General features: G+C 41.1%; 1 protein-coding gene across 11 annotated transcripts in view; it reads right to left on the minus strand.

Moving 5' to 3' along the window:
- Positions 1–23,535, minus strand: part of CYRIB (CYFIP related Rac1 interactor B) — a 252,104-nt gene that overhangs the window by 12,968 nt on the left and 215,601 nt on the right. For all 11 annotated transcript variants that reach the window (XM_077493344.1, XM_077493339.1, XM_077493338.1 and 8 more), the window contains 5 exons: positions 21,191–21,327; positions 18,864–18,941; positions 16,779–16,895; positions 12,109–12,188; positions 1,720–1,846 (listed from right to left, as the gene is read on the minus strand). In XM_077493344.1, the coding sequence (XP_077349470.1) occupies positions 1,720–1,846; positions 12,109–12,188; positions 16,779–16,895; positions 18,864–18,941; positions 21,191–21,327 (539 nt within the window). The remainder of the gene's footprint in view (positions 1–1,719; positions 1,847–12,108; positions 12,189–16,778; positions 16,896–18,863; positions 18,942–21,190; positions 21,328–23,535) is intronic.

Genomic DNA, 23,535 nt, shown 5'->3' on the forward strand with positions numbered 1-23,535 from the left:
CCCTGTAAGAACACAAGCACAGCAAGGGGAGATGGATGTACTAACATCCGATTGTTAGTACAGCCACTCTGATCTGAGCTGTCAGTTTGTTCAACCTTCTGGGTTGAATAAAAAAAAGAATAGTGGTGTGTGAAAAAATTATGCCCTATAGTTTACATTACTCCTAACTATGGGGCTTACTTGATACGGAGATGTACACTCAGCTGGTAGAGTATGTCATCAGCAAGAGGTCAGCAACTGGACAACTTTAGACAACCTCTTAAATGGGGCACTGAAAATACCTCCAAAGTTTTCTAGTTGCTGAGCTCCTGCTCATGACATACTCTGCCAATTGGCTACTGAGTCCAATGAAGGAGAAAAAAAAAAACATTCAAGAGGAGCTGGGACTTTTATATGGGTTTATACAAAATAGTGAGTGGACAAAAACATTTGGAGAGCTAACTAGCTGAGGTTGGCCTGTCAACAACATGCTTTAATGGAAGTAATGCCAGACCAAAGGATAAAGAAGTCCAGATTAACTAATTTGTTTATAATTGAAAAAAAAAAAAAAAAAAAAAAAAAAAAAAAAACACGCTTCAGGGGTCAGAAAAAAAGTATCATCTAATCTCACAGACATGTTGACTGTTATTTACTATAAACTAATAATTTAATTTGGACTCTTAGCCTTTTGGTTGGCACTCCTTCCATTAGTGCATGCTTTTTTCTGGTAACTAGCTACTGAGTATAATGGGGGGGGGGGGGGGGGGTCTGGGGGGGTGCCTCAGCAAGGACTGGCAGAGATTCGATCCATGTATGGGCAGGCTGGCTGTACTGAAGTTGATCCATTGATAGACTTTAGTACAACCAGCTTGACGTATTTTTGTCATTAGATTACTGCCTATGGCTATAGCCTCTAGCAGTAATCATTGTGTTCTGCAGGCCGGGAAGGCTACCCGCCCTACTGAAAGAACACAATACCGTGGCAGGAGGCATTCCCCTATGAACACCGACAGTATGGTGTGTTTAAGTAAAAGCAGGCATGTCAGCTTACTGTGCCCTGAACGGGCAAGGCGACAGCTTTCTTTAAAGCACAGGTGTGGAACTGGTGGCCCTCCAGCTATTGCGGAACTACAAATTCCACGAGCCATTGCAAGGCTGACAGTTACAAGCATGACTCCCACAGACAGAGGCATGATGGCACTTGTAGTTCCGCAACAGCTGGAGGGCCGCCAGTTTGACACCCCTGCTTTAAAGAATACAAATGCTGCTTTCAGACCTTAGCTGTAAAGTAGATATTTGATTCATCCAAAATTTTGACAAGGTAAGAAAAAGAAAGGATTTAACTGGTCAGGCAGCAGATGGGCAGAGGAGCAATAAAAAGCAAGGTGCAATTTGACTTTTGATCAGGCAGCTGAACGCAATCATCAAAAACTGCTGCCTCAGATCCCACAACAGGAAACTTATGTCCAAGCTCAGCGTTTCCTAAAAGGACTTTTAGCCGTTGTCACTGTGCAGCCACCGCATGCCTAGAGTCTAAAAACTGCACTCCGTTTAGACATTAAAGCTGCTTAGTCTGTCATTTTATATCAGGTCTCCTGATGCTTGAAAAAGTCTTTCAAACTTTCCTGCAGACTGAGTGTTTGGCTAATGGAAGAGACGGGCAGGACGGCTGGTGCTAATGCACTTCCCGAGGAGGGAGAAGGCTCTCTAGTGTTTAATATTCTACAACAAACAACTTACATCGATCTTTGATGTTTTGGCGAAGGCTCCCACAGGATGAACGTGGTCGTAGAGGATAATCACCCCCACCATCACTCTCAAGCAGAAGGATACTGTCTCTTCGTTTGTAAACCGACTCCTGTACTCCCTGCAATCAGAAATAAAAAAATAAAATAAAAAAATGTCTATTAGAAATTAAACGTAATCAAGGGAACATTTCTTCTGCCTCTGGAGGGAATAGAGGCATACTGCTGCCTGATGTAGACTGCACAGTTCTCTAGCAGCCTCCCAAAACCTTCCCGCCCTGGCTGAATGCCAGGCCATTTTAAAAGGCAAAGCTTTGGCACTCTTTAATCTGGCTGAAGCCTGCCTGTCCCCTCCAGCCACCTATTAGCCTGAGAGGATAATCATGATAGTTATGGGTTAATAATAATGTGGGGATGGGGCTCAGCTGTGAGCTACCACATTCCTTGTAAACGTTTTGTCTGTCTAGCTGCCTGCAGTTCATACTTACAACAGTTTGCCACCCTTCCTCCCACTGACATGAAGCTCTTTAATGCAATCTAAGGCAGGTCATAGACGGTGCAAATTTCTTTTCTGCAACCAGAGGTTGCAGGAACGAAAATTTGCACGACACCCCTATCAATACAGACAGTGCTGACAGGGGAATTCCTCCTCCCGAGCAAATGTCTGCCCTCTGGTGAGGGTGGGGGAAGCCGCCCCCCCCGGGAGAAGACCGTGAATATTGCTAGTGGCTATAGCAGCCGCTAGTGACAATTGCAAGTGAATCCGGCAGGATGCTTATACTCAAGTTGATCGATCAACTTGATACATTCAGCCTGCCCACACACGGTTCGAATCTCGGGTGGTTGCTGATGAACTGGCTGAGATTTGAACCTCGTATGGCCAGCCTAATGCCGCGTGCACACGACCAGACTTTTCAACGGACTTGGTCCGGCGGACAAGCCGACGGAATTTGCAGCTGAGGTCCGCCGGACTTTCAAACGAACGGACTAGGCCACACACGATCACTCCGAAAGTCCGACGGATTCAAACATGATGACGTAGAATAAGGAAGTTCATAGCCAGTAGCGTCGGTTTTAGTCCGTCGGACTAGCACACAGACGACCGGATTTTTCGACCGGACTCGAGTCCGTGGGAAAGATTTGAAGTCAGTTTTATTTCTAGGTCCGCCAAACTTTTGGGAAGAAAAAGTCCGCTGGAGCCCAAACACGATTGAATTGTCCGACAGACTCTGGTCCGCCTGAAAGCACTGCAACATTGCTGACTTCCCAGTCTTTTTTGAGTTTGGTCTAAATTTTTAAAAAATGTTTTCCAATATTCTATTTTTCTAGCCTGTCAGTACCTCTCGATGGGGCTCATGAAAGAAAAAAGGGTCCATTCACATCAAACAATACTGTAACATGCAGTAACCAGTATTAAAGTAGAACTATAGGCAAAACTTTCATTTTGGATAGAGCGAGGGTGAATTATAACTTTGAAGTTTTTTTTTTTTCGCCATCAGTGTACTATTGTGGAGATTTCCTTTAATTTCCTGTCCCATAGCCAAACAGGAAGTGAGAGGAAATTCCTGCTAATTAAGGGGATTCCTTGAGGACCCCCCAGGTCACCAAAACTAGTGTGCCCATTGGAAGGTTTCCCCTCTATTACTTTTCTAGGGACAACCCAAAATTTGTGATTTTCTTTTACGTTCAATAATAACGGTGCACAGGACAAATGGAGAGGGTGAATCTCCTTAATGGGGGCACAGACAGCAATAAAACCTGACAAGTATTTTAATCCCTCTCCACTATCCAAAACAAAGAAAAAAGTTTTCCCTTTAGTTATACTTCAATTTTGACGTCCAATTTCAATTTAGTTATAGTCTTTTGATTAAAATGCCAATTTAGTTTTAGTTGTATTTTAGTCATCTGGGATGTTTTAGTCATATTTTAGTCTTACTAAAATCTATGGGTTTAGTTAAATTGCAATGCATTATTTAAAGGGGTTGTAAACCCTCATGGTTTTTCACCTTAATGCATTCTATGCATTAAAGCGGAGTTCCACGCAAAAGTGGAACTTCCACTTGTACTCCTTCCCCCCTCCGGTGTCACATTTGGCAGCTTTCAGGGGTATCCTGTTCACACTTTCAGGAGCCTCAGCCGCAGGTACTGACATCACCAGCTGGGCTCCCTCCTCCTTCCCTGGTTGCCGGGCCAGTAGGACAAAGGAGAAGGGCCCCGCGCATGCACTGTAGGGATCCCGGCGTCAAGCTGTAATGCTTCCCTACCGGGTTCCCTTACTCGCCATAGAGGCGGCATGCACCCAACAACTGATGGAAACATCAGCTGCGGTGCCTACATCACTGGACTCCAGGACAGGTAAGTGTCAGATTATTAAAAGTCAGCAGCTGCAGTATGTGCAGCTGCTGGCTTTTAGTTTTTGCAGCAGTGGGCTGACCTCCGCTTTAAGGTGAAAAACCTTCTGTAGTGCAGCTGCCCCCCAGAGCCCCCCTTTTACTTACCTGAACTCAACCTTTCCAGTGATGAGAATAAGCCCAGCCACTCCAGCTGCTGTCTCGGGTCCTCATTGGACAGATTGATAGCAGCACCATTGGCTCCCGCTGCTGTCAATCAAATCCAGTGACCAGGGAGCCAGGGGGTGGGGCTGAGTCCTGTTGTCTGCGTCAATGGACGCAGCAGGGGGACTCAGGAGCACGTCCGCATGAGTGCTTCCTTGGAAAGCGGGTCTCTGAGGGGGAACTCAATGCAGAGAGAAGCCAGGAGTGCTGCTGTGGGACCCCAGAAGAGGAGGATCAGGGCCACTCTGTGCAAAACCCTTGCACGGAGGAGGTAAGTATACCACGTTTGTTATTTAAAAAAATAAATAAATAAATAAAACACTGCGAACCTTTCCAACCCCCTTTAAGCATTTCTCTAGAATTTCCAAAAACATTATATACTCCTGGAGTAAAAAAACAAAACAAAAAAAACGAATATACTATTATTTAAAGGTATTAAAGAGGAAGTAAACTCTCCCACTCTGATGCTTCTTTTCATTTAGTCCATTATAAGTCATTATCAGACTATAGCCACTGTAATCCAGCCCAAATCACATATCACTTACTGTTTAACCACTTAAGGACCGCCGTATTGCCAATGTATGTCATTACAATGGCACAGGCAGGCACAAGCACGTACATGTACGTGCCTGCCTTCCAGCGGGTGGGGGGTCCGATCGGACCCCCTCCCGCTGGATACGACGGTCCGGTTCACTCCAGGAGCGATCCGTGATGAGGGGATGGCCGTTGGTTTTCGGCCACCCCCTCTGGATCGCTCCTGGCCAATGAGAAGCTTCCTCCCACTGTGTATTGTTTACACAGGAAGGAGGAAGTGATGTCATTCTCCTCGGGGCGGTCTTTTTGACCGGACTACAAGGAGAAGACACAAAGTAAGTGCACCAACACTACACTGACTTTTAACCACCTGATTGCTGCTAGTTAACCCGTTCACCCCCTTTTGCCAGTGTCACTAAGCGATCATTTTTCTGATCGCTGCATTAGTGTCGCTAGGTAGCTAATTATTTTTTTAGGTTCACCGCCAGGTTTTTATAGCGCTAGGTACCCCGATATACTACCCAATTATGGTTTTAACCCCCCTGATTGCCGCTAGTTAACCCTTTCACCCCCTTTTGCCAGTGTCACTAAGCGATTATTTTTCTGATCGCTGCATTAGTGTCGCTACTGTCGCTAGGTAGCTAGTTACTTTTTTAGGTTCACCGCCAGGTTTTTATAGCGCTAGGTACCCCCATATACTACCCAATAATGGTTTTAACCCCCTGATTGCCCCTAGTTAACCCTTTCACCAGCGATCACAGTATAAGTGTCACTGGTGACGCTGGTTAGCCAGTTAGTTATTTAGGTTCTCCGTCAGGTTTTTATATAGCGCCAGGGACCCCCATATACTACCTAATAAAAATTTGAACCCCCTGATTGCCCCTAGTTAACCCTTTCACCAGTGATCACCGTATAAGTGTTACGGGTGACTCTGGTTAGTTTGTTTTTTATAGCATCAGGGCACCCACCATTTATTACCCAATAAAGGTTTAACCCCCTGATCACCCGGCGGGTGATATCAATTAGGTTTTAGGGTCAGGGTCTGCGTCGCCCCAGGCAGCGCTAGGTTAGTGCCAGTACCGCTAACACCCACACGCAAAGCATAAACCTCCCGTAGTGGTATAGAATCTCAACAGATCAATATCTGATCTGATCAGATCTATACTAGCGTCCCCAGCAGTTTAGGGTTCCAAAAAAACGCATTGTTAGCGGGATCAGCCCAGATACCTGCTAGCACCTGCGTTTTGCCCCTCCGCCCAGCCTACCCAAGTGCAGTATCGATCGATCACTGTCACTTACAAAAACACTAAACACATAACTGCAGCGATCGCAGAGTCAGGCCTGATCCCTGCGATCGCTAACAGTTTTTTTGGTAGCATTTTATATTTAAATCCGGAAGGCAGTGCTTGGTTTTCGGGGTCCCGTACGTGGCTAGGCTCCCAAAAAGTCCCCCACATGTGGTATCCCCGTACTCGGGAGAAGCAGAATTTATTTTGGGGTGTAATTTGACTTATGCCCATAGCATGTGTGAGCAATATATCATTTAGTGACAACTTTGTGCAAAAAAAAAAAAAGTTTGTAATATTCCCGCAACTTGTGGCAAAATATAAAATATTCCATGGACTCAACATGCCTCTCAGTAAATAGCTTGGGGTGTCTACTTTCCAAAATGGGGTCATTTTGGGGGGTTTTGTGCTATTTTGGCATTTTATGGCCTTCGAAACTGTGATAGGTAGTGGGGAGTAAAATCAAAAATTTACACCCTTAGAAATCCTGAAGGTGGTGATTGGTTTTCGGGGTGCTGTGCGCGACTAGACTCCCAAAAAGTCCCACACATGTGGTATCCCCATACTCGGGAGAAGTAGCGGAATATATTTTAGGGTGCAATTCCACATATAACCATGGCATATGTGAGCAATATATCATTTAGTGACAACTTTTTGTAAAATTTTTTTTTTTTGTCATTATTCAATCCCTTAGGATAAATATTCAATGGGCTCAACATACCCATCAGCAATTTCCTTGGGGTGTCTACTTTCCAAAATGGGGTCATTTGGGGGGGGGTTTGTACTGCCCTGCCATTTTAGCACCTCAAGAAATGAGATCGGCAGTCATAAATTAAAAGCTGTGTAAATTCCAGAAAATGTACTCTAGTTTGTAGACGCTATAACTTTTGCGCAAACCAAAAAATATACGCTTATTGACATTTTTTTTTACTAAAGACATGTGGCTGAATAAATTTTGCCCTCAATGTATGACTAAAATTTAGTTTATTCGATTTTTCTTATAACAAAAAGAAGAAAATATCTTTTTTTTTCAAAATTTTCGCTCTTTTTATATTATTATTATTATTATTATTTATATCTCAAAAAATAAAAATCGCAGAGGCAATCAAATACCATCAAAAGAAAGCTCTATTTGTGGGAAGAAAAGGACGCAAATTTCGTTTGGGTGCAATATTGCATGACCGCGCAATTACCAGTTAAAGCAGCGCAGTGCGAAATTGGAAAAAGACCTCTGGTCCTTAAGGTGTTTATTGGTCCGGGGCTGAAGTGGTTAAAGAAACTTTAAAAAACTTGTTTCCAGGGGTTAGACAGCACCATCTTAAAGAGGAAGTAAACCCTGATGGGTTTACTTCCTCTTTTTTTCCCTGCAAAGGTAAAGCATAATGGACTACTATGCATCGCATAGTAGCTCATTATGTGTCACTTACCTGACACAGGAGCCAGCGAAGTCGCCGCTGTCACCTGTAGTCCGCCGCATCCATCTTGGTTGTGGCGTCTCTCGCAGCTCCGACGAATGACAGCGGAGAAGCCGCGATGACGTCACTCCCGCGCATGCGCACGGGAGTCGCGTCTCGGAGCTCCGACGCTGCCATTCGCCGGAGCCGCGATGACGTCACTCCCGCGCATGCGCACGGGAGTAGACAAATTTGGCAAATCCATTCTTGGACTTGCCGCATTTAGTGCGCCTGCGCGCCGCTGTCTACGGCGCATGCGCCGTAGACAGCGGTGCCCATTTTCGGGCAAATATCTCCTAAACCATATAGGTTTAGGAGATATTACTTGGACCTACAGGTAAGCCTTAATCTAGGCTTACCTGTAGGTCAAAGTTGTTTGGAAGGGTTTACTTCCATTTTAAGTATTGTTTTCTGAGTCCACAGTGGAGTGTATTTACGCCCTTATATGGAGCACTTCCTGTACTGTTAACCAAGCCTCCTTCTCAATCCAACGTTTCTATGGCAACCCTGCTTCCCTGTTCATAGCTTACTTGTTTATTTCATAGTATTTACTTGTGCAGATGTCTAATGTTTCCCTTTGTCAGTCTTATCAGCTTCAGCTGATAAGACTGCAGTATTGGCTAAGTTTAGACTGTATGTCATGTCACATGGTCACATGGTGTGTAGGAGGAAGCTCTGAGTGATTAGCAGAGTTCAGTGTTGTGCCGTAGGAAGTCCTGATAACAGATAGATAAGACAGAGAGTGTGCCTTAAATCAGGGGAGATCTGGGCATGCTCAGTGACTTCATTCTACAGAACAAAAAGGATTACAACAATACAAAGCAAGTAAGGAGATATCTACAAGCAGTGTTCATTGGGGTTTTTTATGCTGATTTACATGGGACAAAGTTGTGGGGGAGGGTTTACAACCACTTTAAGGTTTGAACATGCATTATTGGCACAGGATTTAGCTGTTGTGACATATAATGTCTTTAGAAATAAAACCAAGATTCATAAAGATAGTACTCTTTGACAAACAGAAGTGCAACTTTAACCACTTTCAGACCGGACCAATTTGCTGGTCAAAGACCAGACCACTTTTTGCAATTCGGCACTGCGTCGCTTTAACTGACAATTGCGCGGTCGTGCGACGTGGCTCCCAAACAAAACTGACGTCCTTTTTTTCCCACAAATAGATATGTGTAGATGGTATTTGATCACCCCTGCGGTTTTTATTTTTTGCGCTATAAACAAAAATAGAGCGACAATTTTGAAAAAAACGCATTATTTTTTACTTTTTGTTATAATAAATATCCCTCAAAAATATATAAAAAAACATTTTTTTCCCTCAATTTAAGCCGATACGTATTCTTCTACATATTTTTGGTAAAAAAAATCGCAATAAGCGATTATTGATTGGTTTGCGCAAAAGTTATAGCGTTTACAAAATAGGGATAGTTTTATAGCATTTTTATTAATAATTTTTTATTATTTTTTTTTTTACTAGTAATGGCGGCGATCTGCGATTTTTATTGTGACTGCGACATTGTCGGGGACCCATCGGACATTTTTGACACATTTTTGGGACCATTGTCATTTATACAGTAATCACTGCTATATAAATGCAGTGATTCCTGTGTAAATGACACTGGCAGTGAAAGGGTTAACCAGTGGGTGGCAGTGTAGGGGTTAAGTGTTCCTAGGGGTGTGTTACTAACTGTGGGGGGTTGGGCTTTCATTTAGTGTACACTGATCTCTGCTCCAATCACATGGAGCAGAGATCAGCGTCACTAGTTGCTAGGCAGAATGGAAAAATGTTGTTTACACAGCATTTCCTCCATTCGGCCGCTCCGTGAGACGATCGCGGGGATGCCCGCGGCGATCGAGTCCGCGGGTCCCGCGACCAGACTCACGGGGGTCCCGACCAGCGCGGGAGCGCGCCGCCGCCGGCGCGCTCCCGATGGCAGGGCGGCATCGAATATTGGACGTACCTGTACGCCAATATGCCTGCCCGTGCCATTCTGTCGACGTATATCGTCGTGCGCTGGTCGGGAAGTGGTTAAAATATGAAAAAAAAAAAAAGCCTTAAAGCGGGATTGCACTGTGGAAAAAATATTAAAAGCCAGCAACTACAAATACTGCAGCTGCTGACTTTTAATAAATGGACACTCACCTGTCCCGGGGTCCAGCGATACCGGCAGCCGAGGCCGATCGATCGCTCGGCTCTCCGCTGCTGCCGCCACCATTCTAGGTGAGGGAATCAGGAAGTGAAGCGCTGCGGCTTCACTTCCCGGTTCCCTACTGTGCATGTGCGAGTCGCGCAGCGCAATAGGAATTGTCCGCGCTGTCTCTGGGACCCGTGTGTGTCCCAGCAGACAGCGCGCAGGGACAGGAAGAGGCATAGACTCCCACGGGAGTCTATGCCCGGAAGTGGGTGTAAATACCTGTCTGACAGGTATCTCCACCCCCCTCCCCCAGAAAGGTGCCAATTGTGACACCGGAGGGGGGGAGGGTTCCGATCAGCGGAAGTTCCACTTTAGGTTGGAACCCCGCTTTAAACTCTATTGGCTGTAATGCCATTGCACATATCACCTGAATATATTACAAACATTAAATATTAGGGAAAAAATAAAAAATAAGAAAATACTTTTTCCTAATTTTTTTTCTTTCAGCAGCTTATTTTTTTTTTTATTTTGAGGTCAAATTTCGATTAAGTTTTAGTCCTTTGACTAAAATGCAATTTTAATTTTAGTCATATTTTAGACGACTAAAATAGTGTTAATTTAGTCAACGAAAATATTTTAGTCAACAAAATTAACACTGGCAGTGTGTACTGCAGGGCTGCAGTGTCGTTCACTGTCAGTGGTACTTCAACAAACCTCCACAACACTCCTCGACAAAGCACAATGCATGGTGTCCTGGGCGCTGGAGAAAAAAAAATGCAGACTGTGCTTACTTTTTTTTCTAATATGTTGAGATTTGTTTCAACAGGCTGCTTAACACAACCAAACTCAATGCACATAAACGCATGCATTGAAGCGCATTGCGTTGTATGAATGGGCCCTTCCTGATTTTCGGCAGCAGCGTTGCCTTGTTTTTGGTCAAAGACTAGGTGGTCAGTGTCGATCCTGACCCAGGATGGACAGATAGCTTCCACAATAACAAGGTGAATATAGTTTAGAAGTATTAACACCTGCTGTGCCCATTATGAGGAGCTTCCACTATCCCTGCACGATTTGTTTTTATTTTACACTATGAAGAACACCCAAAACTCCCAGGTAGGAATGAAAGCAACAGCTATCTGCCCAAAAAAATAAAATAAATTGTTAGTTCCTTCATGTGTGTTGGGATCATCTGCTTTTACCCCCAGATATAAATGAAGATCACAGGATGGACTGGGTGAGATCTCATGTCTTCACATGGGCACTGTGTTTGAAACAAAAACGGTGGCAAAGCACAGACATGTTTCTGAGTATTCAGATCCATTCAAAGGGGTTGCAAAAAAGCAAAAAACGTTTGCAGGCCCATTGATAAGTACATACACTATTGTCAAAAGTATTGTGACGCCTGCCTTTACACTCGCATCAACTTTAATGGCATCCCAGTCTTAGGTCGTAGGGTTCAATATTGAGGTGGTCTAACATTTGCAGCCGTAACAGCTTCATCTCTTCTGGGAAGGCTGTCCACAAGGTTGAGGAGTGTGTCTATGGGAATGTTTGACCATTCTTCCAGAAGCGCATTTGTGAGGTCAGGCACTGATGTTGGATGCGAAGGCCTGGCTCGCAGTCTCCACTCGAATTCATCCCAAAGGTGTTCTATGGGGTTGAGGTCAGGACTCTGTGTAGGCCAGTCAAGTTCCTCCACCCCAAACTCGCTCATCCATGTCTTTATGGACCTTGCTTTGTGCACTGGTGCGCAGTCATGTTGGAACAGGAAGAGGCCATACCCAAACTGCTCCCACAAATTTAGGAGCATGAAATGGTCCAAAATGTCTTGGTATGCCGACTCCTTAACAGTTCCCTTCTCTGGAACTAAGGGACCAAGCCCAACCCCTGAAAAATAACCCCACACCATAATCCCCCTCCACCAAATGATTTGGACAAGTGCACAAAGCAAGGTCCATAAAGATATGGATGAGCGAGTTTGGGGTGGAGAAACTCCACTAGCCTGCACAGAGCCCTGACCTCAACCCGATAGAACACCTTTGGGATGAATTAGAGTGGAGACTGCAGCCCAGGCCTTCCTGTCCAACATCAATGCCTGACCTCACAAATGCTCTTCTAGGAGAATGGTCAAACATTTCCATAGACACACTCCTAAACCTTGTGGACGGCCTTCCCAGAAGAGTTGAAGCTGTTATAGCTGCAAAGGGTGGGCCAATTCAATATTGAATCATACAGACTAAGACTGGGATGCCATTAAAGTTCATGTGTACAGGCAGGCGTCCCAATACTTTAGACATAGTGTAGTTCAGCAAAAAGCAAAGGAAATCCTGCAATTGTGAACTAAAATCATAGCATGTGCTGCAAGCTAGACTTGAAGATAAAGTGTTAAATTAAACTAGCAGAGTACTTACGGAGTTTCCAGCATTACTCTGCATACACTGGCCATGGTACTTAAACAATCAGTGGTATTCTCTATAGGTAAATTCTTGTTCTGTAAAAGACACAAAAACTATTAGATAAGCAACTGAATGACCACAACATACAGAGATATACAAGGCAATACTGACATATAATCACACACATAGGTTGGATTTGATGGACTTGTGTCTTTTTTCAACCTCACCTACTATGTAATATGTAAAGAACATTATAGAAGCATCAAATACACTGTTTAAATAATAGCAATATTCGGGGTACACATCAGTCTCTGCACCAGAGGAACTGGCAATCTGAGCTGGACACAGATAAAACATTGTAAACGTGAATGTAATCCCATATTCAGGCTTAAGTATTAATTTTTTTAAGATTGGTTCCATTGTTAAATTGATCATGTTTATACACTGTGCAGTCACTCGGCTGGTTCTTAGTAGAACATAAAGCAGCAGTAAACTCCGCTTTTCCATTTGTACCTACAGGTAAGCCTACAAATAAGGGCTACCTGTACATACAGTGAATATTTCCTAAACCTGCACCGTTTAGGAGATATTTACTTCTGTAGCGGCCAGTGATGTGACTGGCGCAAACGCACTGGGCTCTCAATAGATGGCACACTCGCACGTGCTGTCCAATGAGAGCGCTGTGCTGCAATCATGGCGGGAGTGATGTCACTGTGGCCCAACCAGTCAAATGGCTAGAGCGCACAGACCCAGGAGGAAGACTGGGTGAAGACGGAATCACTGTCAACAGTGATAGAGCACCACTGTAGGGATCCTTTTTACAGGCCTTTCATCATATGCTAGCATGCTGAGAACACTAGCACATTATGCCCTTAATTTGAAGGGCAAGGGTTTTTTTTTTTTTTTTTTTTTAGGCAAAACTTTACTAGCGCTTTTCCACCCAGGATTCAATGGTACTGGGTACCTGGCAAAGTCATCACAGATGCAGCAACTAGAGCTGAATTGGGCCAAAGATCAATTAAGGTCTATAAGTACCTTAAACTGAACCAAGCAAGGTTTTCATATTATAATGTTAATATTACACATTAGTATTAACCCAGGGACTATGTGTCGTAAAACCAAGTGCCCCGAGCCCATCAGTATAGTGCCATATTCCAGGTTCTGGGAGACAGCTCTGCTTCAGAGAACCAAGCATGTCTGTCTCCAACCCTCGGTTACAGCCATCTTGCTATACTATGAGAAGCCAAGAAAAATGGTAAGTGACAGCAGCTGACACCAATGGGGGCAGAGCTGCACCAGAAGAGTGAAGATAGTGACTTCCAGACCAAGGTTGGAATGATACCGCTGTACCCTCTCAGAAAACCATTTCTTTATGGAGTCTTTAGGGCCTTTTCCACACTATTGGCAAACGGTTTGGGACCACACTAGGGCTGAAACAACTAATCGATTATGAAATGAATTGATTACCATTTTCATAATCGATCGGCCAGTAACATAATGGGTTTAAAAAAAAAAAAAAAAAAAAAACGAAAATGAGCCCTTTATAGTAAAAAAAAAAGAGCAAATAATTGCTACTGTAAATATTACTCTCACTGTTCTACAGTAAAAAAAATGAACCCCTTACAGTATCTGCTTTTTTTTTACCCCTTATCTGCTTTTTTCTACTATAAAGGGCTATTTTTTTTTATTTATTTTTTTTAACTCCATTATGTTACTAAACGTCTTAGACCTGGTTCACATCTATGTGTTTATTGGTGCTTTTTGCAGAAATGCACTACATTTAATTTACATGGTTTCCTATGGGACACGCTAACATCTGAAAGGGTCAGGAACTTTTAACGCAAAATGGTGCTTTATTGCTTCAATATACTTCAATGGAGAAGTTTCAGAAAATCATGTAATGGGTTTTTGCAGCAATTTGTGTTTTTTTTAATCTGCCCAAAAAAAAAAAGCAAAAATGCAAATTGCAGTACAATCACGTGCGCAAAAATCAAAACGTACAGCAAAAAGCACTGCAGAAACAGATCAAAAGCAAACTGCATAGGTGTGTACCGAGTCTCATGCTGGTCACACAATTTTCAGATGAGAATAGTCAGACGAAAAATCTTTGTACATTCGCTGAATGAAAGAATTCTGTTTGAAATTTTTACTTGTTTTTAACATTCTGTTTTTAAAATGTAGCAAAAAGGCAAAACACTGCGCTTACTTGAATAAACCTAGCTGCTTACACTCAAAGTTAAAATACATGTGAAAACAAAAAATGTAGCGCTAAAAAAGTGAATATACTCAAAAACCAGAAGATAAATTCTAAGTATAAACAACCTGTGTTTATACTTACTAAGAATTTATCTTCTGGTTTTTGAGTATATTGACTTTTTAGCGCTACATTTTTTTTTACGTTTTTAAAATGAATGTAAATTTCTGAACGAAAACCACTTACATTGTCTGAAAATTCCTTTGACTAAGAAGTTTTCTATTATTTCCAAATTTTCCCGTCACTGTGCTTGAAAATTAACGTCAATTTGACCCACTTTTTTTTTTTTTTTTAAAGGTTATTGACCGATTAATCGAAACAATAAATCGGCCAACTAATCAATTATGAAAATAATCGTTAGTTGCAGCCCTAGACCACGTGATTGTTTAAAATGCATTTTCATGCCGTTTTCCCATGGAGATTGCATGGATATGTGCTTGCTTGTATGCAGAGTTTGGAATGTGATGTCCAACAAGCAGTGTGATGGTCAGGTGTTCACAAACACCCAACACCTCCAGATGGATGCACATCTTCTCAGCTCTCCTCTGGAGCATTTGTGGAAGTCCTAGTGCTAGAACATACAAATGCCACCTAGTTCCTTCCTATAAGGAAGCCAGGACTTCAGCTTTCCCACACCCATATCTCACTGCTGGTTAATAAAATTGATGGCAAATCCTTGAAACAAAGCTAGAGATTATGTGGTAAGCAAGAAAAACATTAAGTCAACGGAGGAGCAGAGACTTTGTTTTGGAAAGTATTCGATTGTGAGATTAGAAGTTTAGATGGTGAATGAATTGTGAAGCATTCTAAAACGCAAAACAAATATGCTATACAGTATGGCCAAATGATTGAGTTGAGGTGTTTTCAGTGAAGGACACTGTTAGTACTAGCTTGTACAAATTTTATACAATTTTTTGCTTCCAAACTTTGCAGTAATAGTTTTGGGAAAGGCCTTTTCTGTTCCAGCATGACTGTGGCCCTTTGCATAATGCTAGTTCCATAAAGACATAACCTGGAATTCATAGAGACTGCCGCAGACAGATTTTGCAAACACGTCTCTCGTGCATTGTAAAAGTGGTGTTGAATGCGCCCAATTCATGTACCTGTCTAGGACTTGTACCTGAATTTGGCACGTGCTGAGCCACTTTTAGAACGCATTCCAGACACTTTCGCAAAATCTGTCAGACAGTTTTTCTCTCTGTACACTAAAAGAGAGTTGGGCTACCTTTACCTTTGGTGCATTCAATGCGACAATGGTGGCGCATTCTAGATCTACCTGAATATGGTGCAAAAGTAATTTCCAAAACCAAAAGTGTTGCAAATGCTTCATGAATTTGGCGCAATACATTAACAAGTGGGATTAACACTTGAAAAATGGTGGCACACAGCCCTGACCTCAACCTTACTGAGCACCTTTTGGGATAAATTGGAACGCCGACTGCAAGCCAGGACATATCCTCCAACAACAGTACCTTATCTCAACATTGTTCCTTTGGCTAAATGGGCACAAATTCCCACAGACACACTCTTATGGAAAAGAGTCTTATGGAAAGCCTTCCCAGAAGAGTGGAGGCTGTTATAGTTGCAAAGAGAGGCCAACTTTCTATTAATGGCCATAGTTTTGGAATAGGATGTCCAACAATATCATATAGCTGTATGGTCAGGTTTTCACAAACTTTAAGCCATATAGTGTAATTTGTGGATATGAGCCCAGTGATGGACAAGCAGAGAGGGCAACAGAGAGGAGCATTTACATAAATACACAGAAGGAGGTTTTATATTGGAAGAGCAGCAGACATTAGAAGACATTAGAAGGTTAGAGTGAGAAATTCTGTGGGTATGGACTGGAACTTTGATGCACTATTGAATAAAAAAAAAAAAAGGTATACCTCACAAAGGGAGTACAAGTAAAAGCGGTTAGACTTAAGCTCACCATACACATGGCGCACACAATCAATTTTAGATTTACCAAAATTGTAATATGAGGACCTTCTTAAACTATTCAGTCCTTGCACTAGATAGTTGTTGGTAGACCTAAAGGAGATTGTAACATGAATGGTGAGCTTTAAAGATGTTCCAGATGTGAGAAAAGAGCACCATGGCAGCAATTTTGTGTGGTAGGTTTAAAGAAAGCACACAGATATCAGGGAATAAAGAAGAAAAGATTTAGATCAAGTTTGTCCAGGGTACGATTTAGGTAACTCTCGGACATCCATGAACAGATGGTAGAACAGTTGGAGATAACACAACCGCTCTGTTAATAAAAACCAGACATGAGCCTGTGACTGCCATTTTTTGCGTATCATACTAATGTTTGTGTAATATTTGATAAAAGCTTAGGAGCAAAATAAATGGTGGTTGAAACCCCTATGACAGGCTCAAAATGCAGTTTTTGTTACTGATCTCCCAGGAACAGACACTCCTCACTTACCTCTGACACAAACTTTGTTGTGGCATCGCTTAATGTTTTCAGCATGGGCGTCGCCTCTGCGTAGAATAATGACATTCTATTGGCCAGTTCATTATTTACTTCGTTTTCTCCCTCTGCCTTTAAAGACATCTTATATTAGCATTAACAGTTCTGAGCTACAGCATTTTAAATGTTCCTTTAATGCCAGTATTGGTTGGCTTAACAGTCACTTTCATCCATTTTTAAAAAATCTTTACATTTTTTTAAGTTCTTCAAAGAAAATTTTACTATGTAAAAAAAAAAAAAAAAAAAAAAAAAAAAAAAAATGAACACAAGCTGAGCCTGCAATGCAAAGCCGTCCAACTCCATTAACTTTTAAAGAATATCTTGCTTAATAAATGTATTCATCCAACACTTCGGTAGTGTTGGATGTCTGTGTTCCCCCTGCTGAACTTGGTGGCTTATTATGCAGGCCTGATAGTCACTGAAAGACTGAGGAAGTGATAGGAGGGCCAATGGAAAGAGCCATACAGCACAACAGGGGACATGCCATCTGGCACAACCAGAAGCATGGAGGACGATAGTCTTCAATAAGTTAAGAGAGTTAAACGGCTCATACAGAGGCATATGCAAGTATTCACACTTTTTTTTTTGCAGGTACCCATTTGTGTTCTCTTTTATTTTAATATAGGAAGAGTCAGTTTAAATAAAATGGCTTCAAACAAGGTTTTTAATTAAAAAAAAAAAAAAAGACATACTAAAATTGCACAGAGCGGGTAATTATAGGTTATTAGAAAAAAAAGAAAGAAAAGTATTTATATATATATATATATATATATATATATATATATATATATATATATATATATATATATATATATATATATATATATATATTACACATATACATAACGCCCACCTTCATTTAGGTGGGAAGTTTCAGGGAAAAAATTTTTTTTTTAAATAAAGAACTTTGAAGCAAAATAAGGGTCAGTGCCCATCAATGTGGCCTCACCATTGCCATGAATGCAGCCTGATCGATGCCCATCTGCAGCCTCAACTCAGATTACTGCTGCCTCGGAGGGGACAGGGAGGGGGTCTTACGAGCGCCGCTAGATTACATACAGCGAGAATCTGTTTATTCGCGGCCTCTTTAATGAAAAGTCCCACCTCCTGAACCGGCTTCTATGATAGACAGAACACTGGTCCAATGCTGGCCTAGGAGACGGGACTTCCTATTACAGAGGCCGGTGAGTAGAAAGGAGATTCTCTCTGTATGTAATCTGACGGCGCTTGTCCCGCCCCGCTTCAGGGTTCCCTCCTAGGCAGCCCAAATTGTAGTATCGGCGTATAACACCCACACAGTATTTGCACCTGATTTTCAGGGTGAAAAAGTGTGCGTTAAACACCAATAAATACAGTGTTTATATATATATATATATATATATATATATATATATATATATATATATATATATATATATATATATATATATATATGCCCCCTTACTTTACAGTAGAAAATTCTATGCACACCACCACCTAAAATATAAATGCATCTACACTTCCAGTTTTCTCTTCATCCCCTGTAAATTCCCAAATTTACCCGTTAATCCTGCCAGTGAAATCAACCTCCACTGCAGCTTCCTTTGGTGGGGTGGCAATAATGCTGCACTGCTCCTAAATTCAGAGCAGAGTTGCCGCTCTCATGTAGGTTGTGTATGCTTGCACTACAGCATTGTTACTGCAGATTCGCAAGCTTGTAGCTGGTCAATCGGCACTTTTCCATACCTAGTCCCACCCACTGCTTTCTGGGCTAAAACATACTGCCTCTATTACTGAAACCCTCCCCCTGCTGCAGGATTTGGCTCAGTCAAGTAAAGGCTTGTGCATCATACAGTAACTGGATGTGGTATTTGCGTAGACTGTCATATGGAAGTTGCAATTTAATGTGTGAGACACATCTCTAACAAACACGGCAAGCCCAATTAGTCCCTGCTTTAAGTGCATTGATATTCTGCTTAAACATTTTGATACAAGCAGAAAAAGAACCCAATTATCTCATGAATACAATCAAGCATTAGATTTTAAGATAAATTTTCATACTGGAACATTGTTAATCCTCATACGACTTAGAGTTCTTCTGTAATAGCTGAAGTCGTTCTGGATGGCCGGATTTGTCATCTGGAATAAAGTGCACAGCAGGTTATTATAACAATGGACAATGTGTTGGTATAAATAAAAAGATTTTATTTTATTTTATTTTTTTAAATTCCTGAGCATTCCAAAAACCTATGCTGAACACCAACCCTTGAACAGGACTGATCTGGTTTCTAGGTATCATCATAGGCATGTGTGCATACCTGAGAAGTCCCTTCTTTGCACAGATCTCCCAGTATGCATAGACTGCAGTATTGTCTCTTCAGTGCATTACACACTAACCACTTGACCTCTAGGAAGAATCTATTTTCTTCATAAATTTAGGCCAATATGTATTCTTATACATGTTTTTGGTATAAAAAAATAAAAATAAATCCAATAAGCATATATTGATTAGTTTACATGAACGTTATAGCATCTACAAACAATGGGATATATGTATGGAATTATTCATATATTAGTAATCGCAGCGATCAGCGACTTATAGCGGAACTGTGATATTGCAGCGGACAAACTGACACTGACATTAAACATCTAGGGCGATCAAAAGCTTAAATGTGTGCCTAGCCAGTGTTTTTGTGTACTGTATGTCCTGCTGTTACTAGGGGAAGAAATCAATTTTATTCTGTGCTTTGCAGGGACACAAAGTTCATCCCTTCCCCTGTTATAACAGACATCTGCCTTGTTTACATAGGCAGATCTCCGTTCTGCGTGTTTTACCAATGATCAGCAGGTGTCAGCGGACCTCCAGTGCCCGGAAACCACAGATCGGCTTCTGCTGTGAATAATCACATATTGTCTCTCTCCCCTGTATATGCTCTGATGAACCAGGAGCAATTTTTACATTTCTTCTACGGACCTTTTTATTTGGCAATAATTGTCATTATAAAGGAAATAATAGATATATATATATATATATCTATCAAAGGCAATTTTTTTCAATTCATTTTGAATAGAGAGGGTTATAACCTCTGTCTGTCTCTTATTTGCCATCTGTGTTACATTGGAGCGATTTCTCCTCACTTTCTGTCCCATAACCAAAACAGGGAATCCCTGGCTGTCATCAAAAATAGTGCCCTCATAAAAAGATTTCCCCTCTATTCTGGTTCTGGAAACAATCAATGTGGGTTTTTCTTTCAACTTCACCCTTGCAGATAACTGGAAACAGGAAAAATAGGGAGAGTGAATCTCCCGAACAATGGTAAAAGCCAGAAATAAAAATTTGACAGGGGTTCCAACCCATTTCTTTATATGTAAAACTAAAAAAAAAAGTGTCTTTTTACAATTCTGCACTTTTTTTAATGCAACACAACCAAACCAAATTATTAAAAATTAAGTTTAATAATGGTTAGAAAAAAAAAAAAAAAAAACTAAATTCAGCATGAAAATAATAGCTAAGGGAGAAGGGGAAGAGTTAATTAGGACTTATTAGGGTGAATAAAGAGTTAAAATAGGAAATAAGTAAAAAAATTTACATTCTCAATTAAAATTAAGTTTCTGCTCAGAAACTAAATAATGTACAGGTGTGTTTTGTGGATTACCGGATTAAGCTGAAATGTATGCAAACACAAGGAATGTACTCCATGCAGATGGTATGCCTGGTAGTAGAGCTGTACGATTCTGGCTAAAATGAGAATCACAATTTTTTTTTTGCTTAGAATAAAGATCACGATTCTCATGGCGTAACATCATCTTTCACATTATACAAAAAAAAATAAAAAAAAAAATAAAAAGGGCTATCTTTACGGTTTAGTTTTTTTAAAATTCATTAAAGTGTATTTTTTACCAAAAAAAACCTTGCATTTGAAAGATCGCTGCGCAAATACAGAGCGACATAAAATATTGCAAAACCGCCATTTTATTCTCTAGGGTCTCTGCTATAAAAATATATATATATGTTTGGGGGTTCTAATAAATTTTCTATCAAAAAATACTGATTTTTTACTTGTAAGCAACAAGTCTAAGCTGCTGTTGTGAGAAACTTGGCAGGCTGCCTGGTTTTTGTTTGTTTTTTTGACAGCTGTCGGCTTGAGCTGAGAACTCTCTGCACTGAATCAAGGAAATGCTTTTTTTAAGATCGGGAGGGGGGGTAGAATTGCAATCTCGATTCTTTAACGATTAATCGTGCAGCTCTACCTGGTGGGCACCAAAACTGGGATCCAGTCACTGTTCATGTCATTTTTCACATACATTCCATTTTCTTGAATTAGACACACTTGCAATAACACAAAATAAACAGCATGAATAGAAACAGTCGGGCGCGATCATCATACCTTAAGCTCGTCAAAGCGGAGAGTGAAGTGAAGAATTTCTGCAAACTGTTTGGCAAGAGCCTGCTCTCGCTCCAGGTGCTGTGTTGGGGAATAGGGGGTGCTGGTCAATGCTCCTAACAGTCCACGCAATGCCGCCTCTAAATGGAGCAAACAATAATGGAATAGATTATAAAACTCAAGACAATTACTCAGTCTTGCAACTATATACACAAATTAAATTGTTAATTTTTTTTTTTTTTTTTTTTTTTTTAGACAGGTAGAGCTTTCTTTTGGTGGTATTAAATCGCCACTGGGTTTTTAATTTTTGCTACATAAAATGAAAAAGACTGAAAATTATGAAAAAAAAACTAAACTTTTCTTAGTGTTTGTTAAAATATTTTGAATATAAATTTTTCTTCATAAGTTTAGGCCAAAGAATATTTTGCTACACTTCCTTGGTAACAATAATCCAAACCAGTGTATATTTAATTTGTGTGAAACTTATGGAGTCTACAAACTATGGTATAAAAAAACAAAACAAAAAAAAAAACAAAAAAAAAAAAAACACACATTTCAAAAAAGTTATAATGCTGTAAAATCTACATAAAAACAGAATGCAATGCTTTGCAAAGCTCAAACCCATATTTTATTCACAATAGAAAACATATCAAATGTTTAAACTGAGAAAATGTACAATTTGATGAAAAAAAATTAGGTAATTTTGAAATCAATGTCAGCGACATGTCTCAAAAAATGTTGGAACAGAGCAACAAAAATTAATTTAGAAAATGCAAAGCATTCTCTGAATGGTGCTCGTGCTGAGGGGCCGACCTCCTTTATTCACCATGCATCAGACCAGCCGCTCAGCATGGGACCTGGAAGTAGAGACCACTGGAGTAGTGGTGCCTACTTCAGCGATTTCCAGCTTCCAGGGGCATGGTTCAGATATGGTATATTAAATCTATATAGAGATAGAGATAGACTACTGTGGTCATGCCCCAAAGTACAGGGACTATGGACGCAGATTGTAAGATTCCTCCATGATGACATGGGCTCTCCAGCCACGCTGGACCCAAAAATGTGCCTTTTAGGACTCTTGCCAGACTCGACCGACAGGTACATGAAGACATTTCTACACGAGACGTTATTCACAGCACGAAAGACAATAGCTCGAAAATGGATGAGGACTTATCCCCTGAGCATTGCAGAATGGAAAGCAGAAATAAACACCACCCTCCCTTACAAAAAAATTATATACACCAATAGGGGTTGTCCTGAGAAATACTACAAAATCTGGGACAGGTGGCTACAGGAGTCTAGCACTTGTTCATAGCCGGTTTATGCACAATACATAGTAATGTAAATGACAAGTAGATCCTCCGGCCCCTGGGTAGTGAAGTAACCCAAACCACTGACACAAGGTACCTTTTTGCTTTATTTATTTCATGCATAAAACGTGATGTGACATTGAAGATTTGAGATGGTTATACAATTGTTATTTGAGGAGCTGTACGATCTGTAGCATTTTTGTAAATGTAATCTGTAACACGTATGCACTGTAAATCGCAATAAACCTGGTTGATTTAAAAAAAAAAAAAATTCAGCAAGAGTGTTTACATGATAAGGGAAGAAAGACCGAATCATTTTCTTCTTTAATTCTATTAAAGTAATACTAATTCACCCCTAAAAAAAAAAAAAGAGATAGAGATAGACATGGAGATAGAGATAGAGATCTCTCTATATAGCCATCTCTCTCTATATCTACACACACATACATATATACACACACATAGTTACACTGGTACAAGTTGAACCAACGTACCTACATGTAAAAAATATAACATGCCTGGAATGTTTCCTTAGGCCGGGTTTACATATGTGAGAATTTGATGCAGTTTTCACCACATCCAATTGACATGATGTGAGTGTGACCAATGAACCTACCAGCATGTCTTTGGTGTGTGGAAGGGAACCGGAGTACGGGGAGGAAACTCACGCAGGCACAAGGAGAATATGAAAACTCCTGGCAGGTAGCGTTGTGGTTGGGATTTGAACGGATGACCCCCAGATATTCTGTGGGTGAAGGCTGCCTCAAATCCTTCTGTCTCTTCATGTAATTCCAATCAGACTTGATGATGTAGAGCTCGGGGCTCTGTGGAGGTCAAACCATAATTTCCAGAACACATTGTTCTTCACACAGAAGATAGTTCTTATTGATATTGGCAGTATGTTTGGGGTCACTATCCTGCTGCAGAATAATTTTGGTGCCAGCCACACACCTTCCTGGTGGATAAGTATCTGCATATATTTCTCAGCATTGAGGACACTATTGATCCTGACCAAATCTCCAACAAATTTGCAGAAAT

This window comes from Lithobates pipiens, unplaced genomic scaffold, assembly GCF_037356315.1.
Source record: "Lithobates pipiens isolate NorthernLeopardFrog02 unplaced genomic scaffold, aLitPip1_a1.2 Scaffold_19, whole genome shotgun sequence".
Taxonomy (NCBI): domain Eukaryota; kingdom Metazoa; phylum Chordata; class Amphibia; order Anura; family Ranidae; genus Lithobates; species Lithobates pipiens.